Source organism: Sphaerodactylus townsendi, linkage group LG05 (assembly GCF_021028975.2).
Source record: "Sphaerodactylus townsendi isolate TG3544 linkage group LG05, MPM_Stown_v2.3, whole genome shotgun sequence".
Lineage (NCBI taxonomy): Eukaryota > Metazoa > Chordata > Lepidosauria > Squamata > Sphaerodactylidae > Sphaerodactylus > Sphaerodactylus townsendi.
In genome coordinates this window covers 119,607,689-119,633,836 of record NC_059429.1, presented here as the reverse complement: position 1 = coordinate 119,633,836, position 26,148 = coordinate 119,607,689, and the positions used below count along the sequence as shown (strand labels likewise).

The 26,148-nt window shown below is 45.6% G+C and overlaps 1 protein-coding gene and 1 long non-coding RNA gene across 3 annotated transcripts in view; both read right to left on the bottom strand.

Annotated features, from left to right (window-relative positions):
• The window catches only part of RTF2 (replication termination factor 2), an 89,052-nt gene that overhangs the window by 9,470 nt on the left and 53,434 nt on the right, over nt 1-26,148 (bottom strand). For both annotated transcript variants that reach the window (XM_048496672.1, XM_048496673.1), the window contains exon 6: nt 2,650-2,763. In XM_048496672.1, the coding sequence (XP_048352629.1) occupies nt 2,650-2,763 (114 nt within the window). The remainder of the gene's footprint in view (nt 1-2,649; nt 2,764-26,148) is intronic.
• On the bottom strand, nt 9,986-17,801 carry LOC125432767. The gene is made up of 3 exons (XR_007244546.1): nt 17,677-17,801; nt 15,675-15,678; nt 9,986-10,028 (listed from the first exon to the last, which is right to left on the bottom strand). It is a non-coding gene; the product is annotated as an uncharacterized LOC125432767 (long non-coding RNA).

The window sequence follows — 26,148 nt, the reverse complement described above, 5'->3', positions numbered from 1 at the left end:
ATGCATTTTGTGGGCTGATGGGAATGTTTGCCAAGCTTATTATATTCTTATAGTTATTAAAATAAAAAATATATAAATGGAAGTGAGATCCTTGCATTTCAGTTATTACTTTACAAGCATGTCCTAATGGCAAAATGGGTCCCACTTCAAAAAGGATAAGACATAGAGGATTACTCTGTAAATGAAGGAGGAGGAGGAGGAGGAGGAGAAGAGGAGGAGGAGGAGGAGTTTGGATTTATATCCCACCTTTCTCTCCTGTAATGAGACTCAAAGGGGATTTACAATCTCCTTTCCCTTCCTCTTCCCCAACCAACACCTTGTGAGGTCGGTGGGACTGAGAGAGTTCCAGGAGAACTGTGATTAGCCCAAAATCACCCTACAGGCTACATGTGGAGGTGCCCGGAAACAAACCTGATTCACCAGATTAGAGTCCAGTGCTCCCAACCATTACACCATGCTGGCAAGTCATCCCATGGGTCAGTAATGATTTGGTGCTTGGAGGGGGGGGGGGGCGGATCTACCTTTACCTTTTAACCAAAGGTACTATGTAATGTAATTTGAAAGGCAGGCTGACATGCATCCTATTAATCCCATCATCAAAGCTGGCAGCCTTCCCCAGCTTAAGAAGTGTTTCTTTAACTTGTGGCCCTTCCTCTAGCAGAAGAGCTGTTTAAGTCACGGGAAAGTTTCCTGGAACAAGGCATCTAAACTACTGCTGAGAAGAGAGGTAGCACACAGGCCAAATATTTGTGCAGGTTTCATCCAGCAGGTGGCAGCAAAGAACAGAGGAAGACACATTAAAAGATTTTCATTTCATTTCACTTTATAAGATGCACTTATAGTAAGGGTGAGGATGCCCTTTTGTTGCCTCTTCTTTTCTCATCAAGCAAGGTCAACTGAAAAAGACATTGTATACTTAGTGCAAACTGGACATTTCTATTGCTTGTTGTAATTAGGCTGCTTCTGATGTTACGTTGCCTTTTGCATCCTGAAAGCAGTTGCCAGGGAACAGAAAACAGTCCAGAGTCTACATCTTTGCAAGGTTTGGAAGGAGTCAGGGACAAGATGGAAGATTCGCCTACACCACCAAACTCCTTCAAACTCCTCCCGACCCCCAAGTTGAGAACCACTGGTTTAGATGGACTGAGTTTTCTTGCACTGGTGTTGGTATGTTGATTCCTTCTTCTTCGTCTAGGGGGGAGAAGCGGTTCTGTATGGTAAATGTTTCCAAAAGAGGCTCCACAGCAGTGGTTCTCAACCTTCCTAATGCCGCGACCCTTTAATACAGTTCCTCATGTTGTGGTGACCCCCAACCCTAACATTTACCCATTTTACAGATGGAGAACACTGATGCAGAGAGTCTTAGGCGACCCCTGTGAAAGGGTCATTCGACCCCCAAAGGGGTCACGACCCACAGGTTGAGAACTGTTGCTCCATAGGCTGCAGAGTTGCTGATAGTACTAATTCACTTTGCTTGAGTTTTGGCTGCTCTGAAGTATTAGGCGAGTCTGCCCTCTTCTTTCTCTTAGCCATTTGTTTTTTGTTTTTGTTAGGCATTAGCAAGTTGTGAAGTTAACGAGGGAAGGAAGAGTAGCTGTGCCCAAACTGAATAAGCCTTGGCCACAGTATCACCTTTGGCTATGCTGGATCAAAGCTGGCACAAAGCTGAAGTGTAAACACGGGCAGCACTAAGACAAAACGAGTTTGTAGCTTGCAATAATAGGAATCGATTGTGCTTGCGATGTTTGGGTTGACTCGAGTCCTTATGATGAGGATGTTGGCATCATAAAACAAAATTCTCCAAAGTTGATTGAAGTTTCAAAGAATGGAGCTCAGACATTCAAGGTTGCTCTAATCAGAATTACTAAAAACCAGTGAGTACACAGCTCCTTGACCTTTAACATAGAGATAAAAGCTAATTAAAAATGAGGAGCGGAGATGGGCGTCTTGCGGAAATGCTATATTTCAGGTAAGCTGTGCGTTTTCCCCACCATATGGGGGAGGGGATGTACATGTATGATGAAATATCTTGAAGCAAATTCTGTCTGCATGTCTAGATGCCATAGACAGTGTGTGTGTGTGTGTGAGAGAGAGAGAGAGACAGAGAGAGACAGAGAGAGAGAGCGTGAAGTCACAGATGACTTATGGTGACTCCATAAGGAGCAGCAGTGGCACAGTGGTTAAGAGCAGGTGCATTCTAATCTGGAGGAACCGGGTTTGATTCCCTGCTCTTCCGCTTGAGCTGTGGAGGCTTATCTGGGGAATTCAGATTAGCTTATGCACTGCAACACAAGCCAGCTGGGTGACCTTGGGCTAGTCACAGTTCTTCTGAGCTCTCTCAGTCCCACCAACCTCACAGGGTGTTTGTTGTGGGGGGGGGGGGAGAGGAAGAGGAGATTAAAGCCCCTTTGAGTCTCCTACAGGAGAGAAAGGGGGGATATAAATCCAAACTCTTCTTCTTCTTCTCCATAGGGTTTTCAAGGCAAGAGACGTTCAGAGGTGGTTTACCACTGCCTGCTCCTGAATGGGCTGGAAGAGTTCTGAGAGTATTGTGACTGGCCCAAGTTCACCCAGCGGGCTTCATGTTCAGAAGCCCCTCTTAACCCCTACAGGGCCTACACCATGCTGGCTCTTATACAGATAACATACCTTTCCCAATTTGCTCTTAAGCCTTCTGTCTTCCATTCTTTTCTTCAGGACTTCTACATCCTCTTTTGTTCCATTAAGTACAATCACATCACCGTCTTCAAAAGGAACAGAACACTGTAATGAGACAAGGACAAAAGTAAACAGAGCATCTTCGTATGATCTCAGTTACATCATGCTTTAAAAAAAGTACACTGCTTCTAACAGAAAGCTGTCTAACCTTGTTTGGGTGATGCATTGATGTTATGTATGCTCTGATGCACCCATAGACCAATCAGATTTTCTGTGTACTTGTGTGGTCTTTCCAGATAAACAGAAGCTCCAAAACTTAACCAAAATAATAAACGAATAACCCTAAATATCTGGCTTGATGAGGGCTAAATATGCTCCAAAAAGATGGAACGTAGAGAGCTGATAAGGGTCAGTCAAATGATAAAAGGATGGGAGGAGAAATTAGCCTCCTCAAACCTTTGAAAGGCTGGAAACAGCAGGAGCAGACCCTCTGAAGAGGCAGACAGGGGAGCTAAAATGGCTGCATGGCAAACATGAACCCCAGAAATATTCCAAAATGAGGAACATTTTGCTACAGTGCAGAACATCTTGGCAGAGCAACAAGAAACATAGTTACGTTGCCAGCTACAGTACAACATTCATAACCATAGTAACAGATTAATTTCATACCTTCCATAATAATGAACCACACTATGAAAATTTTAATAAAACTATTCATCAGTAGGACTTAACACCGTGAGATCTTCTCTTTGTCTTAGCTCTTGCCACTTGCAATGTTAACCATTTATCTCTACCCAACAAAAGCATTACAAGTTTATTCAAGTTTGATTTCCCTAATAACCACAAGGTTTTTCCAAGATATCTTTCCTGGTCTGCTGTAAATCTTGGCCACTGAAAGGTCACATGGGTGAAGTCTTCAATAAAGCTATGGCTGCAAGAGCAAGCTCTTCCATCAACCAAAGTTACCGCCTCCTCCTGATTTTATAATCTAGCTCTTAAGTGGTTGTGGTTTTTCTGGGCTGTGTGGCCGTGGTCCAGACCATGGCCACACAGCCCGGGAAACCTACAACAACCAACTGAATCTGGCCATGACAGCCTTCCACAATAGCTCTTAGGTGTTGGTAGAAGCTGATAAAAGAGGGTACATCTTCCAAACAGATAGCCAGTCATCCTCAGAGATTTTAGTCCAATCTCTGCCACTTCTTAGCTTATGAGAGAGCCAAAGAAGATTTATCTTTAAGGAGTTTGAATAAAATTGAAATAATATCTTTACAGTAAGTTAGTCAAATTTTGTCAACAGTCTAGTAATACTTTTTTGGCTAGCTGGCGTCTGGAACAAAAAATTGTAGATGCTGGAATCAAGAAATTCTACTTCCTCCCATGATACCTTGTAGTAACTACCTACTTTTTAATGTACCATTTTTGGACAAGTCTTTTACCTGTAGATGTTTATTTTTAGCAAGTACTACATAGGCCTAAGTCTTGTCCAGGTGGGAAGAAGCCTCGGCTGTTACAGTAGAAGCCAGTGAAATTTCTGGAGCCGAGACTTTTCCCAAATTCCCAGTGCAGTTGTAAAAAGGGATTCTGCTTTATTCCTTTTTGGCCTTGCCAGGCTGTTTGTTACACCAGGTCTTCTAGGGCAACTTCAGGGTTATAGCTCGATTCTACTTGAAGCCACAGTGTGTTGGAAGTAACAGTGTCTAGCATGCAAAAGAATTGAGGAGGAGAACCAGCAGGGGGTGGTCAATTGGTCAGCTACATGGGGCTGAAAGGTTAGAGACCCTTCCATCCTTTCGAGTCACCACTTGCCTGTCCTTAGACTGCTATTCTTAGGTGTTATTTCCTCCTCCTCAGAAGTTCAGTCTTCAACCTCTCTGCTTCCTGAGCTAGGAAGATAGCTGCAGGCTATTCCTGTCTCTCAGCTTTTCTATCTCAAAAGTAGTCCCCTATACCTTGTCATCACTGGATTTGCCGCTTCTCTGCACACCTCTGTTAACATGGTGAACTACTGCTAGGACTACATCTTACCTTACTCTATGTAACTGGGCAATAAGCTAATTGTTGCAACGACAAACCCTCAACCAATGGGCGCATGGGACACTCTCCTGGGAGCCTATCGGTGGAGGGTTCTGCACTGTGGCACCATTCCCCCACCTAAGAGCAGTGCTGAGCCGCTCTCTCCCGCTTACCCCGCCAACCACTGGCCCTGTCCCCGCCCATTCTTCCCTGACAATTGACGCTGCCCCACCACCACAGCTATGCCAGCCCATGCTCTCCCTTTACGCCCAGAAAAAGCCTGTCTTTCCTCTACGTGCCCTTCTCCACACCTGACACTGAAACTGGCCAGAGTGACGATGGCCTGCACTCTCCTGCTGTGCCTGGCAATAAAAAATAAGGAGTGTTTGGGACAGAATAAGAGTTTAGGAAACACTGCCATTTTAATTACGCTAATTCACAACATCCATGTTTGATTAAGCTTTGCCTACTGCATTATCAGCTGAAAACAACAGAAAGAGGCAGGGGCACGTTGAACAGCGGCCTAGACTTCAACAAGCCCACTCACACATGAGCCAGAATGGTGTACGGTGTATGGTGAGATAGTTGGAGCAGGATCTGTTCTTCACTTCATTCAGTGTCAGTGACTTTCATTCACATAATTGGCCAGCACATGTTTCTTCTCCTCCGCTGTCTGCTTTACTTGCAGCAACCTTCTGCCACCAGATCTTCAAAGAAGGTACAGTCCATCGGTGTCACTACGTGGGTGCATTGTCATAAGCTTCTGAGTTTTTCTATCCAATGCATCCAAATCAGCCTGTGTCCAGCTGTTGATTCCAGAGCTGTACCTGATGATGGATATGGTTGTTGTTGCTATACCAACCCCCCCTGAACACAACCAGTTAAACCAGGGGTAGGGAACCTGCGGCTCGAGAGCCGCATGCGGCTCTTCTGCCCTTGCACTGTGGCTCCACGAGCCGAGCCGCCAGTCCCATCCTTGCCCACCCTGGAGGCAGCAGGGCGGGCGCACCAACTGCCCATGGTCGGCTGGGCCACGCCGCTGGCTTCCCCTCTCACCCGCCCCGTTGGAGCGGGGTGGACGCTTTCCCGGCGGCCGGCAAGGCCGAGCCACCAGCTTCATCCTTGCCCGCCCTGTAGGCAGCAGGGCGGGCGCATCAATGGCCTGCGGCCAGCTGGGCCGCACCGCGGGCTTCCCCTCATCCACCCTGTTCGAGCGGGGCAGGCACTTTCCTGGCGGCCGGTGAGGCCGAGCTGCTGGCCCCATCTTTGCCTGCCCTGCAGGCAGCAGGGCGGACGCATCCATGCGCTTCTCAGAATGAGCGGAGTAAAAGGTAAAAGAACCCCAATATATATAGTGTTATCTTTATTTTAAATATCAAAAATTATTTGCGGCTCCAAGTGTTTTCTTTTCCCATGGAAAACGGGTCCAAATGGCTCTTTGAGTGTTAACTCCTGAGTTAAACTATTTATTACTGATAATAAACCAGTTAATTTATTTACTCCCGGAACTGGAGATGAGTTATCAAGGCTACTTTAATCTTATCTATCCTAGTTAATGAGATTGTAAAATGTAAGAAGGGAAAAGCTTGAGTTCCACCAGAAGCTGCATCCCTCTCTTCGGACAAGCCTTATTTAGCTGTCCTCAATCAGGGTTTTTTTTGGCCCTGGCCGCAGTGTGGTTTAGTGGTTAAGAGTAGTGGACTCTGATCTGGAGAACCGGATTTGATTCCCCACCCCTTCCGCCTGAGGCTGACAGATAGGCCTGCAGTTACTGTGGTGGCCAGACTGAAGGTCACTTTAGAAACGCCAATGCAAAAGCAACAGACCAAGCCCTATAATGCCAACCCCCCATCTACAGGAGGAAAAGCTGGCAGAATCCTGATGGATACAGGCATACTACACAGTAGCATTTTATTTTGTTTGAATCTATGTAATGTCTATCACTGGATCCAGTGATGTCCGTATTTTATACAATATTACCTTCCCAAAATGCATTTCGCACCACGGCAGCGACTGAACAGAATTTCATTTAGTGTTGGGGTCAGAAGCCATAACAGCGCCAAGTAAATGCTACAAGACAACATTCATACAATAAGGCATGTTAAATAAAACCCAATAAAACAGTAAAATAAGGGAAAGGAAAGTTTGAATATTACGTCACTTTGACTTAGAATTCTACCACCATAAGTCAGGAATCTGTTTCTTGCTTATGATGGTTCATAAAAAGATAATAGTTGCAACACTAAAGAGATTAGAGGGGATGACATAAGCGAGTAGAAAATTAATGCAAACCATATCACAGCCAGAAAAATTGTCATGACTTGGTTTAGTTGAAGAAGAAGAAGGAGGAGGAGGAGGAGGAGGAGGAGGAAGAGGAGGAGGAGGAGGAGGAGGAGGAGGAGGAGAAGGAGAAGACGAAGAAGAAGAAGAGGAGGAGGAGGAGGAGGAGGAGGAGGAGGAGGAGGAGTTTGGATTTATATCCCTCCTTTCTCTCCTGCAGGAGACTCAAAGGGGCTGACAATCTCCTTGCCCTTCCTCCCTCACAAAAAACACCCTGTGAGGTAGGTGGGGCTGAGAGAGCTCCAAGAAGCTGTGACTAGCCCAAGGTCACCCAGCTGGCATGTGTGGGAGTGCCCAGGCGAATCTGAATTCCCCAGATAAGCCTCCACAGCTCAGGTGGCAGAGCGGAGAATCAAACCCGGTTCCTCCAGATTAGATACACGAGCTCTTAACCTCCTACGCCACTGCTGCTCTTAAGACAAATAGAGGCATTTAGTGGAGAATACAAAACATCGTGAACAAGATCCTCAGCCTGACTGGCGCAGCCTGGGCAGAAGCAACCTCCCACCCCAAACCGAAAATGTTGTTTCTTTTCCTTTAAACATGGCAACCCCTTGCCCCCACTCTTCTTAAAAGGTTGCCCACTGCCTATTGGCTGTTTCCACCACCTAAATGAGAGAAGAGTATCTAGAAAGGTCACCCCAGCTAAGCAGTCCTTAAAGGGTCTACATGGGAACTAGAGAGAATCGGGGCCGGTCGTCACTTGATGAAGCTAAAGGGCAAAAGATGGATAAAACAAACAGATGGATCAAATTCAGTGCCTGTGGATGTAGTGATGGCCGGACAGATGGCTTTAAAAGGGGGTTAGGTGGATTCATGGAGAATGGGCTCAAATGTAGCTATTAGTCAAGACCACACAGTTAAAGTACCAGGAAGCAATTAGATGGGGTGGGGGAAGGCTTTTATGTCTTATTTATTGACCAAAGGGTCAAACAGATTGCTTAACTAAATAGACAACTGTTCAGATCCAGCAGGATACCTCTGATATTTTACAGGAACTGAGAAAAAGGAATTAATCTCAGGAACAAAGAAATTCCTGGCACATTTCCCTGTGGAATTACCCAGTGACATCTATCCATGTCTCATGGGTGGAGGGGAGGGGGGGGAAGGCTCTCAAATCTGCCCAGATAATGAAGGTGAAACTACTGGAGGCAAGGAAGTCAAGAATCATTTGTGTTAGGATGCTTGCGTTTGCTGCTCGCTTCCCTTCTTTGTCCTCCTAGTCCAAAGCACCCCTCCATCAGCCCACAGACCTTTTGGGATTGATATACTTCCTTGTTTACCCTGAACCTTTAAAGCAGGGATGGAAAGTCTGTCCTGCCTCTTTACCATTCTGCATAATTTATGCTCCTGTCAAGTAACTAAGCACTTCTGTTGCCCTGGGGTAACCGCGGCTACTCTCTCTGCATTGACACTTTCACTGCTTGAGATTCATCACACCATTTCAGCATTTTCACCTAACGCAAACCGGAGGGAGAGACAACAGGGAGCTGGAGCTCAGGCTGCCTCTCTGCTCTTCTTCTTGGCATGGCTTCTCTTTGCATGCCTGCGATGTGAGGGAACTTTTCAGAATAATCTATCTATCCACTCTTTCTTCCTCCCACCCCCTGAATGGATGCCATCACATGGGTTTTTTATGCTACAGTATTTTAACTGTATAATTTATTTACACTGAGCCAGTGTAAAGAAGGATAGAAGTTAGATATCAAATCAACCAATAAATAACAGAAAGGGCTGTACCAGAAGGGTTTCTTGTACGTTGAAGAAGAAGAAGAAGAAGAAGAAGAAGAAGAAGAAGAAGAAGAAGAAGAAGAAGAAGAAGAAGAAGAAGAAGAAGAAGAAGAAGAAGAAGAGCTGGATTTATAGCCCCCCTTTATCTCCTGCAAGGAGACTCAAAGGGGCTAACAAACTCCTTTCCCTTCCCCCCCACAACAAACACCCTGTGAGGTGGGTGGGGCTAAGAGAGCTCCGAAGAACTGTCACTAGCCCAAGGTCACCCAGCTGGCATGTGTTGGAGTGCACAAGCAAATCTAGTTCCCCAAATAAGCCTCCGCAGCTCAAGTGGCAGAGCGGGGAATCAAACCTAGTTCCCCAGATTAGAGTGCACCTGCTCTTAACCACAACACCACGCTGACCCTTAGAGCTATCTTGAAGTCCCTTTAAGAGTTTTCTAATTCTGTCCACCACACATATATCCCAAATGCAGGATAACTTTTTTGTAATGGAATGTCTCCATTGGAACACTTGTTCATAAGAAAACTCTCACATGGAAAGTGTTCTCCTAGCATTGATCGCCTGTGTTATTGTTTCAGTTATGAGCTGGGAGCTGGAGCCAACAGGAACGTATTTTCCAAACTATCTCAAATGGAAACATTCCCAAGGCATCCCCATAAAGCAGATAGACAGAGATGTAGAGATACTCCTCCACTGTGGGGCCCTTCAGAAAAGGGAACATTAAAAATTAATGCCCAGTTCTGGACTGTTGTTGTTCACTGGTCTGTAACGTTATGGGAAGGTTTGCTGGAGATGGCAAAGAAGGGGCCGTCGAGTCACAAATGACTTTCGGCAATCCCTCATTGGGTTTTTAAGGCAAGGGGGGGAGGAGAGCTGGTTTGCCATCGCCTCCCTCTGCACAGCAACCCAGAATTTCTTCAGAGGTCTCCCATCCATGTACTAAACAGGGTGGGGCACTGCTTAGCTTCTGAGGTCTGGCGAGACCGGGCCAGGCTGGACCACCCAGGTGAGGGCCATTGGTACCAGCTTTAAAACAGGATGTTCCCTCCCACAATGGGACTCCTGCTGCTGAATAGCTTATTCTGCCCTTCTCCCTAAAGGGGACCAAAGCGGTTTCCATTGTTCTCTTCTTCTACACTAGGGGTGGCCAACCTATGGTGCTCCAGATGTTCATAGACTACAATTCCCACCAGCCCCTGCCAGCATGGTCATGCCATGTGGGCAGGGGCTGATGGGAATTGTAGTCCATGAGCATCTGGAGCGCCATAGGTTGGCCACCCCTGTCCTACACTGTATCATCGCAACAACCCTGGGAGGTAGGTTAGGCTGTGATTCAAGTACACTCGGCAAGCTTTCATGGAAGAGTGGGGATTTCACACACTTACAAGAGTTCAGTTATAAAAACAAGATCAAGCAAATATGTATTATAAGGTGTACACAAATAGCCAAATTAAAAGCATTTTAGATCCGAAATACAGATTGCTAGCTTTGCAAACAATTGTAACAGATGCAAAGTGGACAGCTGATGCCAATATCAAATGACCAAACTAAGATCATACAGGTTTTAGTCTCAAGGGCTGTCCTCGGGGGTCAAAGGACACATCATGTACACATACAGAAAGTACGGTACCGGTAATACATTTTCACCACAGCCAAATGTTGCTATCTCTTATTCTGTGTGTTGTGATGTAGATACATAAGCCAGGCCATGAATTCCGCCACATGGTTCTTTCACTCACACAATAATATGCATAGATGTTATAATCTGTTGTGAAGTTCCCCACATTTTTTTTTTTTTGGGGGGGGGGGGTTCAGGCTAACACACAGATGATCTTAGTTGGATCATTTGATACTGATATCAAATATGTATTTGCATTGTGACAGCTTTTTCTAAAGCCAGCAGTTTGCATTTCAGATAGGAGATGTTTATAATTGAACATAATAACCCTTGTGAATAAGTGTATACTAGAGTTCATTCCACTTTCCCTGTCCTTGTTGGTTTTAGAGTAGGGATTTCATTCTGGGTTTTCCAGATCATGGTCGAACACTATAGAGTCTAACTCTAACCACTACACCCCATTCAGCTTGGCTGAATTATTGGTTACACGTTTGCTTGTCTCATTGCAAGCTTCAATATTGAACTGACTTGCTTTTTTTATTCCTGTCAGCCGACTGGCTTGTGAGCTGCTCAAATTCAGTTCTGGGAATGGCAGAAATTTTGAAATACACATTCAGTAAATAAATCTTGTTTAATTTTTTTCAAACTCTGTGACACTCGCTTTTTCTCTTGCAATAGACTTTGGCCAAGAATGGCCTACTTTGCATCCTATTCTCCCATGTCCAACCTTTGTCCTGCCAATATCTGCATGAACTACCAATGAACGCAAAACTGTCTTGGGAAGGCATAGCTGATGACACCTGTGACAGCTAGTGAAAAAATTAGAGAGGGCTCCACTTAACGGTTCTGGGTATTCAGGTTTATGATTTAATTTTGCAGTTCCCTTCCTTCCGCAGCCTCAGTAGCAATTACTTTCCACTTCATTGGATTGAGGCAACAAGCTTTAATAATGGCCCTGGAGGCATAAAAGTGCTGAAAGGTGCCACTGGAAAATATTTTTGCACCAATTTTCTACAACCAATCTACCTCAGTCATAAAGAGTGTAATAATCAATCATTTTCGTCTGGATGTTAGATATCTTATCTTTGACCACTGGGGATAGCCATTTGGTCAAAACGTGTTTGGTTCTGAAAGGTCCAAAATTGTTTCGTGGGACTCATTTGTATTGTTTATGTGCATTATGGATGGGAGTGAGTGAGGGGTGGCATGCAAGCGAAGGGAAGGGGAGAGGGGGAGGGGCCCGGCATCTGGACATGGCCCACCCACCCAGGGAGAGGTGGCATGCAAGGGAAGGGGAGTAAGGGAGGGGATGGGAGGGAGTGAGGGGTGGCATGCAAGGAAGGGGAGGGGCCCAGCATCTGGACATGGCTCACCCACCCACCCTAGCAGAGGGAGAGGGAGGGGTGGCATGCAAGGGAAGGGGAGTAAGGGAGGGGATGGGAGGGAGGGGTGACATGCAAGGAAGGGGAGGGGAGGGGCCTGGCATCTGGACATGGCCCACCCACCCTAGCAGAGGGAGAGGGAGGGGTGACATGCAAGGGAAGGGGAGGGGATGTGAGGGTGTGAGGGGTGGCATGCAAGGAAGGGGAGGGAGGGAGGGAGCCTGGCATCTGGACATGGCCCACCCACCCTAGCAGAGGGAGAGAGTGAAGGTGACATGCCACAAGGGAAGGAGGGAGAGGGAGGTGTGAGGTATGAGGGTGGCATACTACATGAAAGGAAAAAAGAAGGAGGGAGGGAGCCCGGCATCTGGACATGGCCCACCCACCCTATAGAGGGAGAGGAGGGTGACAATACAAGAAGAGGGGAGGAGGATGGGAGGGTGTGAGGGGTGGCATGCAAGGAAGAGGGAGGAGGAACCTGGCATCTGGACATAAGCACACCCCACCTATGAGGGAGAGGAGAGGGTGACATGCAAGGGGAAGGGAGGGATGTGAGGGTGGCATACAAAGGAAGGAAGAGGGGAGGGAGGAACCCTGGCATCTGGACATGGCCCCACTAACAAGAAGAGAGGAGAGAGAGGCAGTGACATGCAAAGAGGAAGAGGAGGGATGTGAGGGTGTGAGGGGTGTGCATCAGGAGGAAGAGGAGGGAGGGGCCCGGCATCTGGACATGGCCACACCCACCCTAGCAGAGGGAAAGGGAGGGGTGACATGCAAGGGAGGGGATGTGAGGGTGTGAGGGGTGGCATGCAAGGAAGGGGAGGGGGAGGGGCCTGGCATCTGGACATGGCCCACTTACCCTAGCAGAGGGAGAGAGAGGGGTGGCATTATGTTCTAATGTAGGCTATTATGGGCCGTGTGTGTGTGTGTGTGTGTGTGTGTGTGTGTGTGTGTGTGTGTGTGTGTGTGTGTAAAGAATAGATTATGTCTGAGCGTATTCTTCACTTTCCAATTTTATAATTAGCACCCCAGATGCATTTTTCTTGACCTCTGAGGTAGTTAATTCACAAACTATGGGGCAACCTGGCTGCCTTTAAGAACCTAGCTACAGCAAAGGAATTCTCATTCCTTACAGAAGGGAAGGGCTACATTTTTATAGGAAAGCCAAAAGGAAGCATGTTGAAGTGGCAGCAGGTGGACCCTCCGGTGAAGTGAAGAAATCTGCAGAAGAAATTGAAATGTGGAAGTATGTGGCTCTAAGGTAACTAAGTCAAACCAGAAAATTTGGGTTACTAATGGAAAGTACAGAAAAATTCAGAATTATCTTGTGAGGATGAAGACACTGACACACCGAAGATGTGATGAAGATCCTCACTCCTCACTGGGACGGTAAAATAATTGGAACAGATACTCTTGGATTTTTTTTTCTTTCTCATTAATAGTTTAATGAGTTCAGTTTACACAGTTTTCAGGTTTCTTTTGAAGAGCTATTGCAATAGGAAGACACGTCAATTTCCCCAGATTCTCAAGAGCTTTGTTTCTTTGATCCATAATCAACAATTAAAAAAATCCAGTCTAATCCAGTGCATTTATTTCGTGCAATCTTGCCAGATTTACTTTCTGTTGGAAGATAAAGTCAAACATAAGCAAATTTTCTCTTCAAGGTTAGCAACTAATCAGAATCATCTGTAAGTACAATCTCCAGCAAGCAGTATATCTTCTCTACAAGCAACTACTTACCGTTTATATTGGTGTATAAGTTGAGTTTTTCAGCACTCGACTTATACACGAGTCAGGTGTATTTAAAAAAAAAAATTAGGGTTTTTATTTTGTCGGCTGCCAGGGAGCACAGTTTTTAGGCTAGTGGCACCAAAATTTCAAGGTATCAGATAACACTCCTGATGATACCAGCTAAGTTTGGTAAAGTTTGGTTCAGAGGGTCCAAAGTTATGGACCCCCAAAGTGGGTGCCCCCATCCCCCATTGTTTCCAATGGGAGCTAATAGTAGATGGAGCAACATTTTGAGGGTCCATAACTTTGGACCCCTTGAACCAAACTTCACTAAAACTGGGTGGCATCATCAGAATAATCTCTTGCTGATACACGCTAGGTTTGGTGATGTTTGGTTCAGGGGATCCAAAGTTATGGATCCCCAAAGTGGGTGCTCCCATCCCCCATTGTTTCCAATGGGAGCTAATAGTAGATGGGGCTACATTTTGAGGGTCCATAACTTTGGATCCCTTGAACCAAACTTCACTAAAACTGGGTGGTATCATCGGGGGGGGGGCTTCCTAAAGATACTCTGAAATGTTGGTACTGCTAACATAAACATTCCTCTCCTGACAGGCATTCTCAAATTTTCCCCAGATTCTCCCTTTAAATCACCCCCGCCCCCTTCTGAGTGGATTTAAAGGGAGAATCAGGGCTTATCAGTAGCTGCTGCATTTCCCACCCTTGACTTATACACGAGTCAATAAGTTTTCCCAGGTTTTTTTGTGGTAAAATTAGGTGCCTCGACTTATATGCGGGTCGACTTGTACACGAGTATATACAGTAAACTAGAGAAAGAAATTTATACAACATTTCATATAGATGGTGAGAATTTACCATGAGCATACATGTTTGCATATCTACCCTGTTTCCCTGAATATAAGACATCCCCTGAAAATAAGACGTAGTAGAGGTTTTGCTGAAGTGCGAAATATAAGGCATCCCCCGAAAGTAAGACGTAGCAAAGTTTTTGTTTGAAAGCATGCCCAACGAACAGAACACAGAAAAATAAGACATCCCCTGAAAATAAGACATAGTGCATTTTTGGGAGCAAAAATTAATATAAGACACTGTCTTATTTTCGGGGAAACACGGTAGTAGCAGGTTTAGATACATATTTACTGCTCTGTGTATCAGTTGATGTGGTGTCTGGGGTTTTTACCCATTTTGGAAATGAAGAAAACACTTCTAAGGCATCTGTTATGGTCAGAAGGAAGAAATGGAGCCTTCCCTTGCTAGGAAGTTCCCTTAAACCAAGAGTTCCCAGGAAAGTACCTTGCTAACCCACTGACACCACTAAAGACCTCCTGAGAACCTCTACACCAGCTGCTCTCAACCTGTGGGTCGCAACCCCTTTGGGGGTCGAACGACCCTTTCACAGGGGTCACCTAAGACTCTCCATGCTGCATCAGTGTTCTCCATCTGTAAAATGGATAAATGTTAGAGTTGGGGGTCACCACAACATGAGGAACTGTGTTAAAGGGTTGCGGCATTAGGAAAGTTGAGAACCACTGCTCTACAATGACTGTCTTCCACAGCAGTATTAAAACAATAACAAAATATCTTACATGCAACCTCGTAGCACCTGTGCAGTTTGGGAAAGAGATCAAAGGAAATATTCCAGAGAAATAGACTATATTAAGTGAAGCCAGCCCTGACCTGAATATCTTCAGCTGAGCCGAATCTCGTCAGGTCTCAGAAAATTAAGCAGGAGCAACCTTCAAAGAATACCAGGGTCATGTCCCAGGGAGGCAACGGAAAACCACCTCCACTTGTCCCTTGCCTTGAAAACCCTCTGGGGTCACCATAAGTCAGTGCCACAAAAACACACAAAAGTGAAGACAAAAAAAAAAGAATTTATAAAAGACTTATTAAAAAAAATAAAGGGAAAGGGTGGTTGGATTCAACAAATGGGCGGAAAAAGACAAAATAAAACACTGGGAAAACGCCGCAACATCAACAACACAGAGATATTCAAATTGCAATCCAGCATTGTATTGTAAACAAGGGTCCCAGATACTCATGTGGCCTCCTGTGCCTTAGCAAATTTTTAGGATTTCTGTCACAGCAGGGAGCAGCAATTGTTCAATGTTCAGAACACTGACACAGTGGGGTGCTTGGCTTCTGGTTACTTACTAAAGGAACCAGGAAAACACTGGCCTTGGAAGAGTCAACTTCCTCTTCCCTAGAGAAGGAAGGGAGTTTCCAACAACGTAGGTGCTACCTCAATCCAAGAAGAACTGAGAATGAGGACACTTCTGGCTCTCCAACATGCAGATTATCACCCATTCCTTTGTTCTGGATGGGGCCACCCCAGTGGTGGGATTCAAATAATTTAACAATGGTTATTTACAAGCACCATTTTAACAACCGGTTCTGCCGAAGTGGTGCGAACCTGCTGAATCCCACCACTGGGCCACCCCCAAAATGCTTCTAGCTTAGCTTTAAAAGGTTCTGAATATCACTCTGTTCAGGTGTAGACTGTGCCTGCAATAGAGACCACAAAGAACAAATTGCAAACATTTCCCACAGCTCCAGATAAGAAATTTTGTATGCATACTGCTAACATAGTTGCAGGGTGCTGCAGGGAGGAGAGTAAGAAGGTCCCAAGTGCACCTGGGCAGATGCATTATGCATTTATATAGGATTTATGTTTGTTCCAGGTTTGATCTCTCTCTCACGCACACACACACTACACATCATGTGACAACTCAACATAGTGGGAGCTGCTTGCATTGTAATCTGTCATTTGAAGCAATGCAAAAAAATTGCATCTGAAATTTGCCCTTGATTTCCATTTTACAAATATAAAACCACCTCTTCATGTTGCAGTCACGGCATCTGTGAACAGATCGTCGGGGTTTCTCTCAGTGGTGGGATCCAAAAATTTTAGTAACAGGTTCCCATGGTGGTGGGATTCAAACTGTGGCATAGCGCCAACGGGGCTGGGTGGGGCACGACGGGGGCGGGGCCAGGCATTCCGGGGGCGGGGCATTTCTGGGTGGGGCTGTGGCAAGGACGCAGCCGCTGCGCCGGTCCTTGGGCGGTAAACAAATGGACGCAGGCGCAGGCTGCCACGCATGGAGGTGCACCTCCTGCTAGACTGCTTCAAGTTTTGCGCGCTACTGCTGAGAGGAGGGGCATAACTAAGGCAAAAATCACGTGGCAAAATCACCAATTAGTAACCCCCTCTCGGCACACACAAATAATTAGTAAGCTACTCTTGGGAACCTGTGAGAACCTGCTGGATCCCACCTCTGGTTTCTCTGATGGGAGTCCTGACAACCAGCACCATTCCTGGAGTGAAGCAGTGTCAATTTCAAGGAGTTGGTTTAGGTTTTCAGTGCAGGTACAGCACTAGGTTGCATGGACAGGCAGGTTCCACTGGAGAACCGGGACAGCCAGATTGATCTCATTAAATCTCAGAAACTTAGCAGGGTTGGCCCTGGATAGTATTTAGATGAGTGACCACCAAGGAAAGCCAGTGTCATTATGGAGAGGCAGGCAATGGTAAGCCACCTTTAATAATCTCTTGTCATCAAAACCCTGCTGGGTTGCTATGAGCCCACTGTGACTTGACAGTACTTTACACTCACATTGTGGTACCCAGCTAGACAAGGGACATTCATTTTGACTGAGAATCATTTCCACAGTCCAGGACCCTGCGCAACAATATTGAGAATCCTGACTTTAATCTATCCACATGTGCAAACAGAATGTTCAAAACATCACAGGGATTTGTGTCATTCAGTGCCAAACACCAAGACTTGAGTTAGATACAAGGCATGGAAGCAGAGGCGTAGCTCCAAGGGAACGGGGGGTGCGACACACCAGGCACTGTGGGGTGTGTGGTGAGGGCGTTCTGGGGGCATGGTGGGGGCAGACAGGCGTGGCGAACAGGGACGTGGCAGGGGCAAAGGGTGCACCAGTGCACTGGGTGTTTTCCCCCCTCGCTCCGTCCCTGCAGGGAAGCAACCCCACCCAATACTTCTTCTCCCACAAAACTGGCACAATTCCCTGCTATATAAAAAAGAAAGGTTCACAAAAGGTTCATCTTCTAATCCGCAGAGGTTTGACAACACAGAGGCCGGAGACAGTCAGTCTAGGGGCAAGTGACTACAGTTAACCTTTAACATGATTGGTCAGTTCAACTGTGACTCTAGACCAATGAGAGGCTGTTGCCGGGGCGGGGGGAAAGCATCCTTGTTGGATGTACAAGAACCAATGCATTGTATATGCTGAGTTAAGAGTCTGAGTCTAAGTTGAGAGTGTTGAGTTCAGTGTGCGTTCAATTTTGTTCTTGCTGTAGAGTTCTGTATAGTCTTATAGTCTTGTATAGCATGGACTTGTGTAACCTTGCAACTGCTAATGTAAAACCTTCCTATGGAAAGAACATCTTGAGTGGAGAGTATTCTTTTCCAGAGTGGTAGAAGGTTGCAGTGAGTACATGAAGACTACTAGACCTTCTCTTCTTACCAGAGTAGCTCCGCTTTAAACTCTGCTGATATTCCCAACGTACCTTATTTCGCACTTCAGCATAAGCCAGGAAATATGGTGTAATATAATGCATCTGCACAGCAAGTGGCTGAGGACAACATCAGTTTGTTTTTGCTGGGTATCACACCCAGTGCTAAGTGCACAGCTTTCATGAAACCCAAGCATGGGAGCTGCGTGACTTGAGTGGATTGGGTGAATTTGATGAAAACATGCAGCCCTCCAGGATACATGCCTTAAATTTATCACACACATTATCTGAACCTTCTTTCAGAAACCTTGAAACCGGACCCAAAAAAAGATGCTCAATGCAGAGAAGACTTTAACGGGGACTTGCAAAGCTGATAAATGTGATAGGTTATTAGCTTGACTCTGAAGACTAACCCTCACAGAAAAACAACAATAGTATGGAGTTACAAAGACCTGAAAAATAGTTCTTGGGAAGCAAGCAGCAGCGCTCTTCAGAAAATCCGCACACTTGATGTTCGGATTTCCCTTTCCTGGATAGGTAGAAAGTTGCAGGCAAACTTCAAGAGGTAAGATTTTGCGGAGAAAAAGACTGGAGAAAGAAGGGTTCCTCTGCAGTCATCTGAGCATGTTCAAGTGTGCAGGTTAAGCTGGAGAAACTGGTATATAGACACTATTGGACTCACAAGACAGCTTAATCCCAGTTCTTTGCCAATGTCCCCTCACCGTCAAGAAATATAAAACCACTTTTTTCTTCACAGTTGTCTCAGACTGGGCAAACCGGTTTCAGTCCCTAACCTACAGGTTGATGTGACTCAAGACAGATTCCCAGTGACAAAGAGCAGCTTAATTGCCCATTATGCCTTTCAACTGACAGGGAGAACAATCTTATACAAAGCATGAGTTATGACTGTATTGAACAGCGGTTGAAGAGCTTTCCTGTTCCTGAAATGATTCAGGAACATAGACAATAAGCCCTTTTCCAAAGCAAAGCTTCACAGGACTACTGAATTCTGTGGGTGTGTTGCATGAATTTATGAGATGTCGCAAGCCCAACTGTCTCCTTGATTACACTTGATTACATTATCACTCTGAAATGTATTCCTTCCAGCTTTAAATCTATCAGGTCTTTTGCTCACACAACAGTTTGTAGATCAGATTCCCAAAGGATATAAAAAGTAAAGGAAAGATACACATACAAAAGGTACAGCAAGGGAGAGAACTAACACAGTAGAAAATAAGGCTGGGGCTACTGTTTGATTATTCACAAAAATGGTGCATTTGTCGCTGCTTTTTAATTCGGTTCGTTGTATATCTGTGAAGCTGTTTTATTCTAGACTAGCGTACCCGGCCATGCATTGCTGTGGTGTGCTTCCCGGCGGCAGCCGGGGCAGTTCCTCGTTGCGTCCCTTCGGGTGTGGATTCCTCAGGTGGCGAGCGGCTGAGCTGTTAGTCCCCGCCGCCCCCCGTCCTGGCCCCAGTGTGCTCGGAGCCGGGATGGGTCGCACTCGGCTGGTCCCTGGCTTCTTTCGACGGCTGCCGGACTGGCTTCCTCCTTCCGGGCCATCGCACGTGCAGAAGGGTTCCGTTTCCCCCTGTCCTGGACCCAGTGTGCTTGATGGGGCACAATCAGCTGGTCCTGGCCTGGTTTCCTCCATCCGGGCTGTCGCTGGCGGCTAAGGTTTCAGTCCCCCTGCCCCCAGTGTGCTCGGGGGCGGGATGGGGCGCAATCGGCTGGTCCATGGCTTCTTTCGATGGCTGCTGGCCTGGCTTCCTCCTTCCGGACCATCATTTGCGCCTGGTTCTGGTGCCGGCGCGCTGTCTGTCTTCAAGGCTTTTGAGGTGAGGCGCATGCGCACAGATCCACACCCCTGGTGAGGATGTTTACCTGGCTCAGGTGTGTTACCTGGGCCATTGGAGTAGTGGAAAACATGCTCGCATGGATGAGCAGCGGTCCCTGAAAATTTCAGGGCGTTTGCTCCAGTGGTTCCTGAGTTAGAGCGTGACTAACAAAGTCACGGTTAGCTTTTTATATATATAGATTTCAGCACTGCGCTTTTTCGATTCATTAAAAAACGGTGATTTGGACAAGTTGTACTTAGTACTCTGACATCAGTAAATCCACAAGAAAATGACTTTAAGATCTATAAATGGCACCTTACTCAATATAAATTAAATCTGGTCAATACTGGTGGTACGGGGATTCCAAGTCTGGTTGTTTACATGCTTCTGCAAATGAAGTAGAGTGAAAACATCTTGGAAGACAGGTCAAAATTATTCTGAGCAAATGACAGAGTATTCAATCCCAACAGACCCATGAGAACTTTAAATTATTTGGTAGAACAAGAGAACACATAACGAGTTAGCTTGAGCGTAACTAAAATGAATACTGGTTCCCACAGCAGAGAAAAAGAAATCTTCCTCCCATTTTGAAATGGTCTTTACAAGACCTGAGATGTAGCAATCACGTCACAGAAAATCTACTTTTATCCAAGCAAGAGAATGGCAGATTGGGAAAAAAAAATCAGCTTATTAACTTCTAGGCTTTCTGGAATGAGCGATTTCAGAACAGTATTAGATTACGTGCTTGTTTTTTTCTATGATCTCATCCGTAAGAGCTATAATGAGATTCTGGGTTTTGCAATCGATTTGTAACCTGATTAACAAACATTAATAAGTGTATTCATGAGGTTACATATGAGCATGAGTATGGCACCTGGTATCCTATGCAGCCTAAGCGGATTGCTATGTGATTTAGAGATGGCACATTTGCTACGTCATGGAATTAATAGGGGTGAGTTTTAATTTTTCACTACAATTTTGATATGTAGGGCTTAACCAGAGAGCCAGAATGGTGTAGTGGTTAAGGCGTCAGACTAGGGCCTGGGAAACCCAAGTTCAAATCCCCACTTGTGCCAGGTAAACTTGATGGGTGACCTTGGGCCAGTCACGTACACTCTCAGCCCCAACCCGGGTTAGTATTCAGATGGGAGACCTCCAAGAAATACCAGGGTTGTGATGCAGAGGGAGGCAATGGGAAGCCACCTCTGAATGCCTCTTGCCTTGAAAACCCTATGGCATAGGTGTCAAATTTGTGGCCCTCCAGATGTTATGGACTACAGCTCCCATCATCCCCTGCCAGCATATGCTGGCAGGGGATGATGGGAACTGTAGTCCATAACATCTGGAGGGCCGCGAATTTGACACCTGTGCCCTATGGGGTCGTCATAAGTCAGCTGCGACTTGACGGCCAAAAAAAATGGGAGGGGGGACTTAACGGAATGTTATTCATTAATTTTAGCTTGATAGCATTGTGATTGTCAGACCACTATGTTTCTCCTCCACCATTAATTTAAAGAATTTATGAGAATTACTAGCTCATTCCAGAATTATAAGGAGAAATGTACTCAGCTACCTCACGCCACAAAGGACAGAGATCACCAATCTTCTTAAGAGCCGCTTCCCTTACTGCAGATATTAAAGGCATGCTGAGCAGAGCATCTAAAGAAGACCAAAAAGGGTTCTTTATCCTAAGATCTGGATCCTTCAAGGCTTCAAAAAACACCTTGATTTGTGCAGGACGAAAGCAGGAAACTAAAATGGTTCTTTTAATACTGGAGAGAGTTGCTTTTGATCATTAATGCCCATCAGCAATCTTGCTTTTTTTAGAGGTGAAGGAAGAGCAGTGATCAATTCTGCTCTGAAGAAGATATTGGCATGGGTTTCTGATCTCTGACTAAGCTGCCCTAAAAGCATGAAGTCCCTTTCGTGGTTTCTGCCGAACAGCCGGCCGTGGGAACACTGATTTATACTCACGCAGGCTGCCACTTAGCAAACAGAGGATGTTACTTACAGCAGCTTCCTGTTCGACTGCATTTTGATGGTCCAGGCTCGGGATCTGGTGTCATTGAAAGCCCAATCAGACACCAGGAGTGAAAGGTAAAAAAACCCTTTTATTTTGAGCGGCAGCCAAAAGTGGCTTTTGACTAAAGGCAGAAGCAAAATTACAGTCAAAGTCAAAGGTTATAAAGGCATATAAATATCAATCACAAATGTATCATTCTTTACACCATTCTTACCCAACCTTCTGCATAGGGTAACAGGTGAAGACCCTTTCAGACAAGTTCATATGTCCCATGAGCAGAAAATAGGGACCAAAAGGGTCTAAGGCAGTGATGGCAAACCTTTTTGAGACTGAGTGCCCAAATTGTAACCCAAAACCCACTTATTTTATTGCAAAGTGTCAATATGGTAATTTAACCTGAATATTGAGGTTTTAGTATAGAAAAACAGTTGGATCCAAGGCACGCGTTACTTGGGAGTAAGCTTGGTGGTAGTCGGTGGCTTTGCTTTGAAGCAACTGTGCAATTCTTTGAATGGGTGAATCATGACCCTAGGAGGGTTTACTCAGAAGCAAACCCCATTGCCAGCAACTGAGCGTACTCCCAGGTAAAGGATCACACTTTCGTTCTTCCCATGAAAATCAGTAGGGTTTAACAGCGGTTAACAGGGTTACCTACACTGCTTCCCCAAAACTAGGTCTTAGGTTTAATGCTAATAATCTCTGAAATCCCTGAAATAATTACACTATTATCACATGACAAACTCTGTGCACATGTGCCCACAGAGAGGGCTCTGAGTGCCACTTCTGGCACCCGTGCCATAGGTTCGCCACCACTAGTCTAAGGGGGGAGATTTTGCCATACTAATGAGGTCTAAGGCAACATTCCAGCATAGTTGCTTCTGAACTTCATCTGCTTTAAGGTCATATACTAATATACTGATGTCATGGCTAATGTCTTTATTTCTTATCTTGGAGGAGAAGTAATTAATAACCTTTCTCCATGGTTTATGTTCCTCCAGTATCGTTGAAGAGCAAAAGTCTAATACCACCCTATTTAATTATTGCTTACTGGTAGAAAAGCCCATTGTGCTGAACAATACAACAGGCTCTAGACAGTTGTTGGTGGCTTAAGGGTGCAACCCAAGGGGCAAACCCTTCTGCCTTGCCTCCCCCTTGAATCTATTCTCCCCCTTTTTCTCTGCCTGTCACTCTACATCCAGCAATGCTCCATAGGCAGCCCCCCCCCCCCTTGCAGAGCTGGATCCCAGCTTTGGCAAGGGGCGGGGGAGCAGTCTGTGAAGATGGAGAGAGTTCTTCACACCCTGTCTGCAAAGCTGGATCCCAGCTTTGGCAATGGGGGGCGGGGGAGCCAGCAGGATGCCTGTGAAGAGGAGGAGTGTTCTTGTCATCTCCACAGGGAACCCCCACCCTGTTTGCAAAAGGGGATCCTGACTTTGGAAGAGAGGGAAGGAAGCCCACCCAGCCAGCACCGGAGCTGCACCAATTCCTTGGTGTGTGTGCTTGCACGTGTGAGAAACAGGCAGTCTGGTCAACAGAGTTCTGTGATGTTTCACATACTGTCTGCGCAGGATCATGAGGTAGTTGCCACAGTAGGAAGAGAAAAATGAGGCTAACACAGGGGTTTTCCTTTCCACACTCTCAAGAACTTGTCCCTCACCTGACAGCTTCAGGTGTGTTAACAGGCGGGTGGGCAGCAAACAACTTTCTTCCTTCTTTCCCTCATCCTCTGTCCCTCCCTGATAGTGGAGAGACCTGGCTGCGTGCCCCCATCCCTCCCCCCACTTTGCTGTCAGCAGCACCCAGCCCTTCTCAGGGCAATCAAGGCCCGGCCAATGCTGCTTCTAACAGTCTCCTTTCAAGAGTAACCACCACATTCCACTGTAAAACCTACGCCCAAACTCTGTGTGTGTGGGTGTGTGTGTGGTAATTGGCTGGGAGTGAGTCATGTGTGATGATTGGCTGGAAGTGAGGTGGAAGTGAGTCACGGGCGGCAATTGGCTAAGAGTGAGTTGTCGCCATCCTCCTATTCAAGTGGCCTACATATCCAGCAATGGCCTGGATATGTAGGCCATTTGAATAGGAGGGTGGCAACAACTCACTCCTAGCCTATTGCCACCCATGACTCATAAGTTATACATCAGTTGAGAAGAATTGGGAACTGCCATGATTTCCAACCTTAGTCACTGGAAATGTTCTCTCAAGGAGTCACATTAATTCCATAGTCTGTGATGGCAACAGAAGAACCTAAGCTTAGCTGGGATGCCAGACAGATCCTCTATGGGTCCTGCCCCTACCACCCAGACCCAACCCACACATCTTGTGCATGTTAACTTCTGCCAAGTGATTTCTGACTTATGGTGACCATATTAATTAATGTCCTCCAAAATGTCCCATTATTCAGCCTTGCTCAGATCTTGCAAACTAAGGCCATGGCTTCCTTGACTAAGTCAGTCTATTGCATGTTGGGTCTTCCTCTTTTCCTGCTGTCTTCAACTTTTCCCAGCATTATTGTATTAGTACTCTCGTCTTCTCATGAAGTGACCAAAGCGCAATAGCCTTAGTTCAGGGGTGGCCAACCTATGGCACTCCAGATGTTTATGAACTACAATTCCCATCAGTCCCTGCCAGCATGGCCAATTGGTGGATCCTGACTTTGCATGGCTGATGGGACTGATGGGAATTGTAGTCTATGAACACCTGGAGTACTATAGGTTGGCCAACCCTGCTAGTTTGACATTTTAGCTTCTAGGGAGAGTTCAGGCTTGATTTGATCTACAACCCACCTGTCTGACTTTTCGGCAGTTCATAGTACCCATAACACACTTTTCCAACAACACACTTCAAATGATTCAACCTTCATTTTGTTGGGTTTCTTCATTTGCACACCCCAACATGGTAATGGGGAATGAATGATCTTGATGGCCAAAGAGACATCCTTACACTTAAGGATCTGAATCTAGCTCCTTTGTGGCTGCCCTTCCCAGGCTCCGGCTCCTAATTTCTTGGTTGGTGAGCTTCCCTTTTGGTCAACAAAGAACAGACAATCTTCATCGTCAGCGTAAATGTTGTTTAATTCCTCGTTACTTTTATCTTCTTGAAGTTCAGCTGTAGTCCTTCTTTGGCACTTTCCTATTTCACTTTCATCAGAAGTCATTTCCAGTCTTTACTATTTTCTGCCGGTAATCTAGTGTCATCTGTATATTTTAAATTATTTATGTTCCCACCAGTTTTCACTCCACCTTCATCTAATCCAGTTTTCCTTATGTCCTGCATGTAGATTGAAGACATAAAATACATTCTTCTTTGACACCTGGAAACCATTCTGTTTCTTCATATTCTACTTGAACAATAATCTCTTGTCCGGGCTACAAGTTGCACATCAAAACAACCAGATGCGGTAGCACACCCATTTCTTTTGAAACCAGTCATAGCATGTCAGGATCCACTGCAGTCAATAGCTTTGCTGATGAAATACAAACTGATTTTCTTCTGAACTTCCCACATTTCCTCCAGCAACCACCGTAAACTTACAATATGATCTCTAGTGCCTCTTCCTTTTCTGAATCCAGCCAGAACATCTGGCATTTCTCACTCCATATACGGTAACAGCCTTTTTTGGTAAGATTTTGAGCATACCTGATAGTATCCTTTTTTCAGATCTGGAATGTAGACTGAGGATTTCCAGTCTGTGGGCCATGGTTTTGTTGTCCATGTTTGTTGGCAGATTCTTGTTAAGATTTTGATGGACTATGTTTCTGTGGCTTGAAATAGTTCAACTGATATCCAATCTGCTGCTGGTGATCTGTTTCTCCCAACTGCTTTCTAAGCAGCTTTCAATTTTCTTCCTAAATGTGTGGGGTTTTCTTCAAAAGATTATTCTTGGAAGGAATTTGTCAATCTCTTTTGTAAAGTTTTTCAGTGTACTGTTCCCACCATTTCTTTATTTTGTCCTGCTCAGTTACTGTAATTCCAAACACATGAAAATAAAATCACAAGTATTGCTGTTAGAGAGAATGGGTTCTCTTTAGGTGCCCCAAAAACTTGCCTCATCACAGTCATCTCCATTTTACACCACCTTTCCCACCTAGGAGCTCAGGTTCAAGGACCTTTATGCCTTTGGGGAGAGGCTGTGGCTCAGTAGTAGAGCATCTAATTGAATACAGAAGATCCAGGTTCAATTCCCAGCATCTCCAGTTAAAGGGACCAGGTAATACGTGATGTGAAAGACTTCAGCCTGAGAAACAGGAGAGTCACTGCCGGTCTGAGTAGACAGTGCTGACCTTGATAGACTGATGATCTGTTGC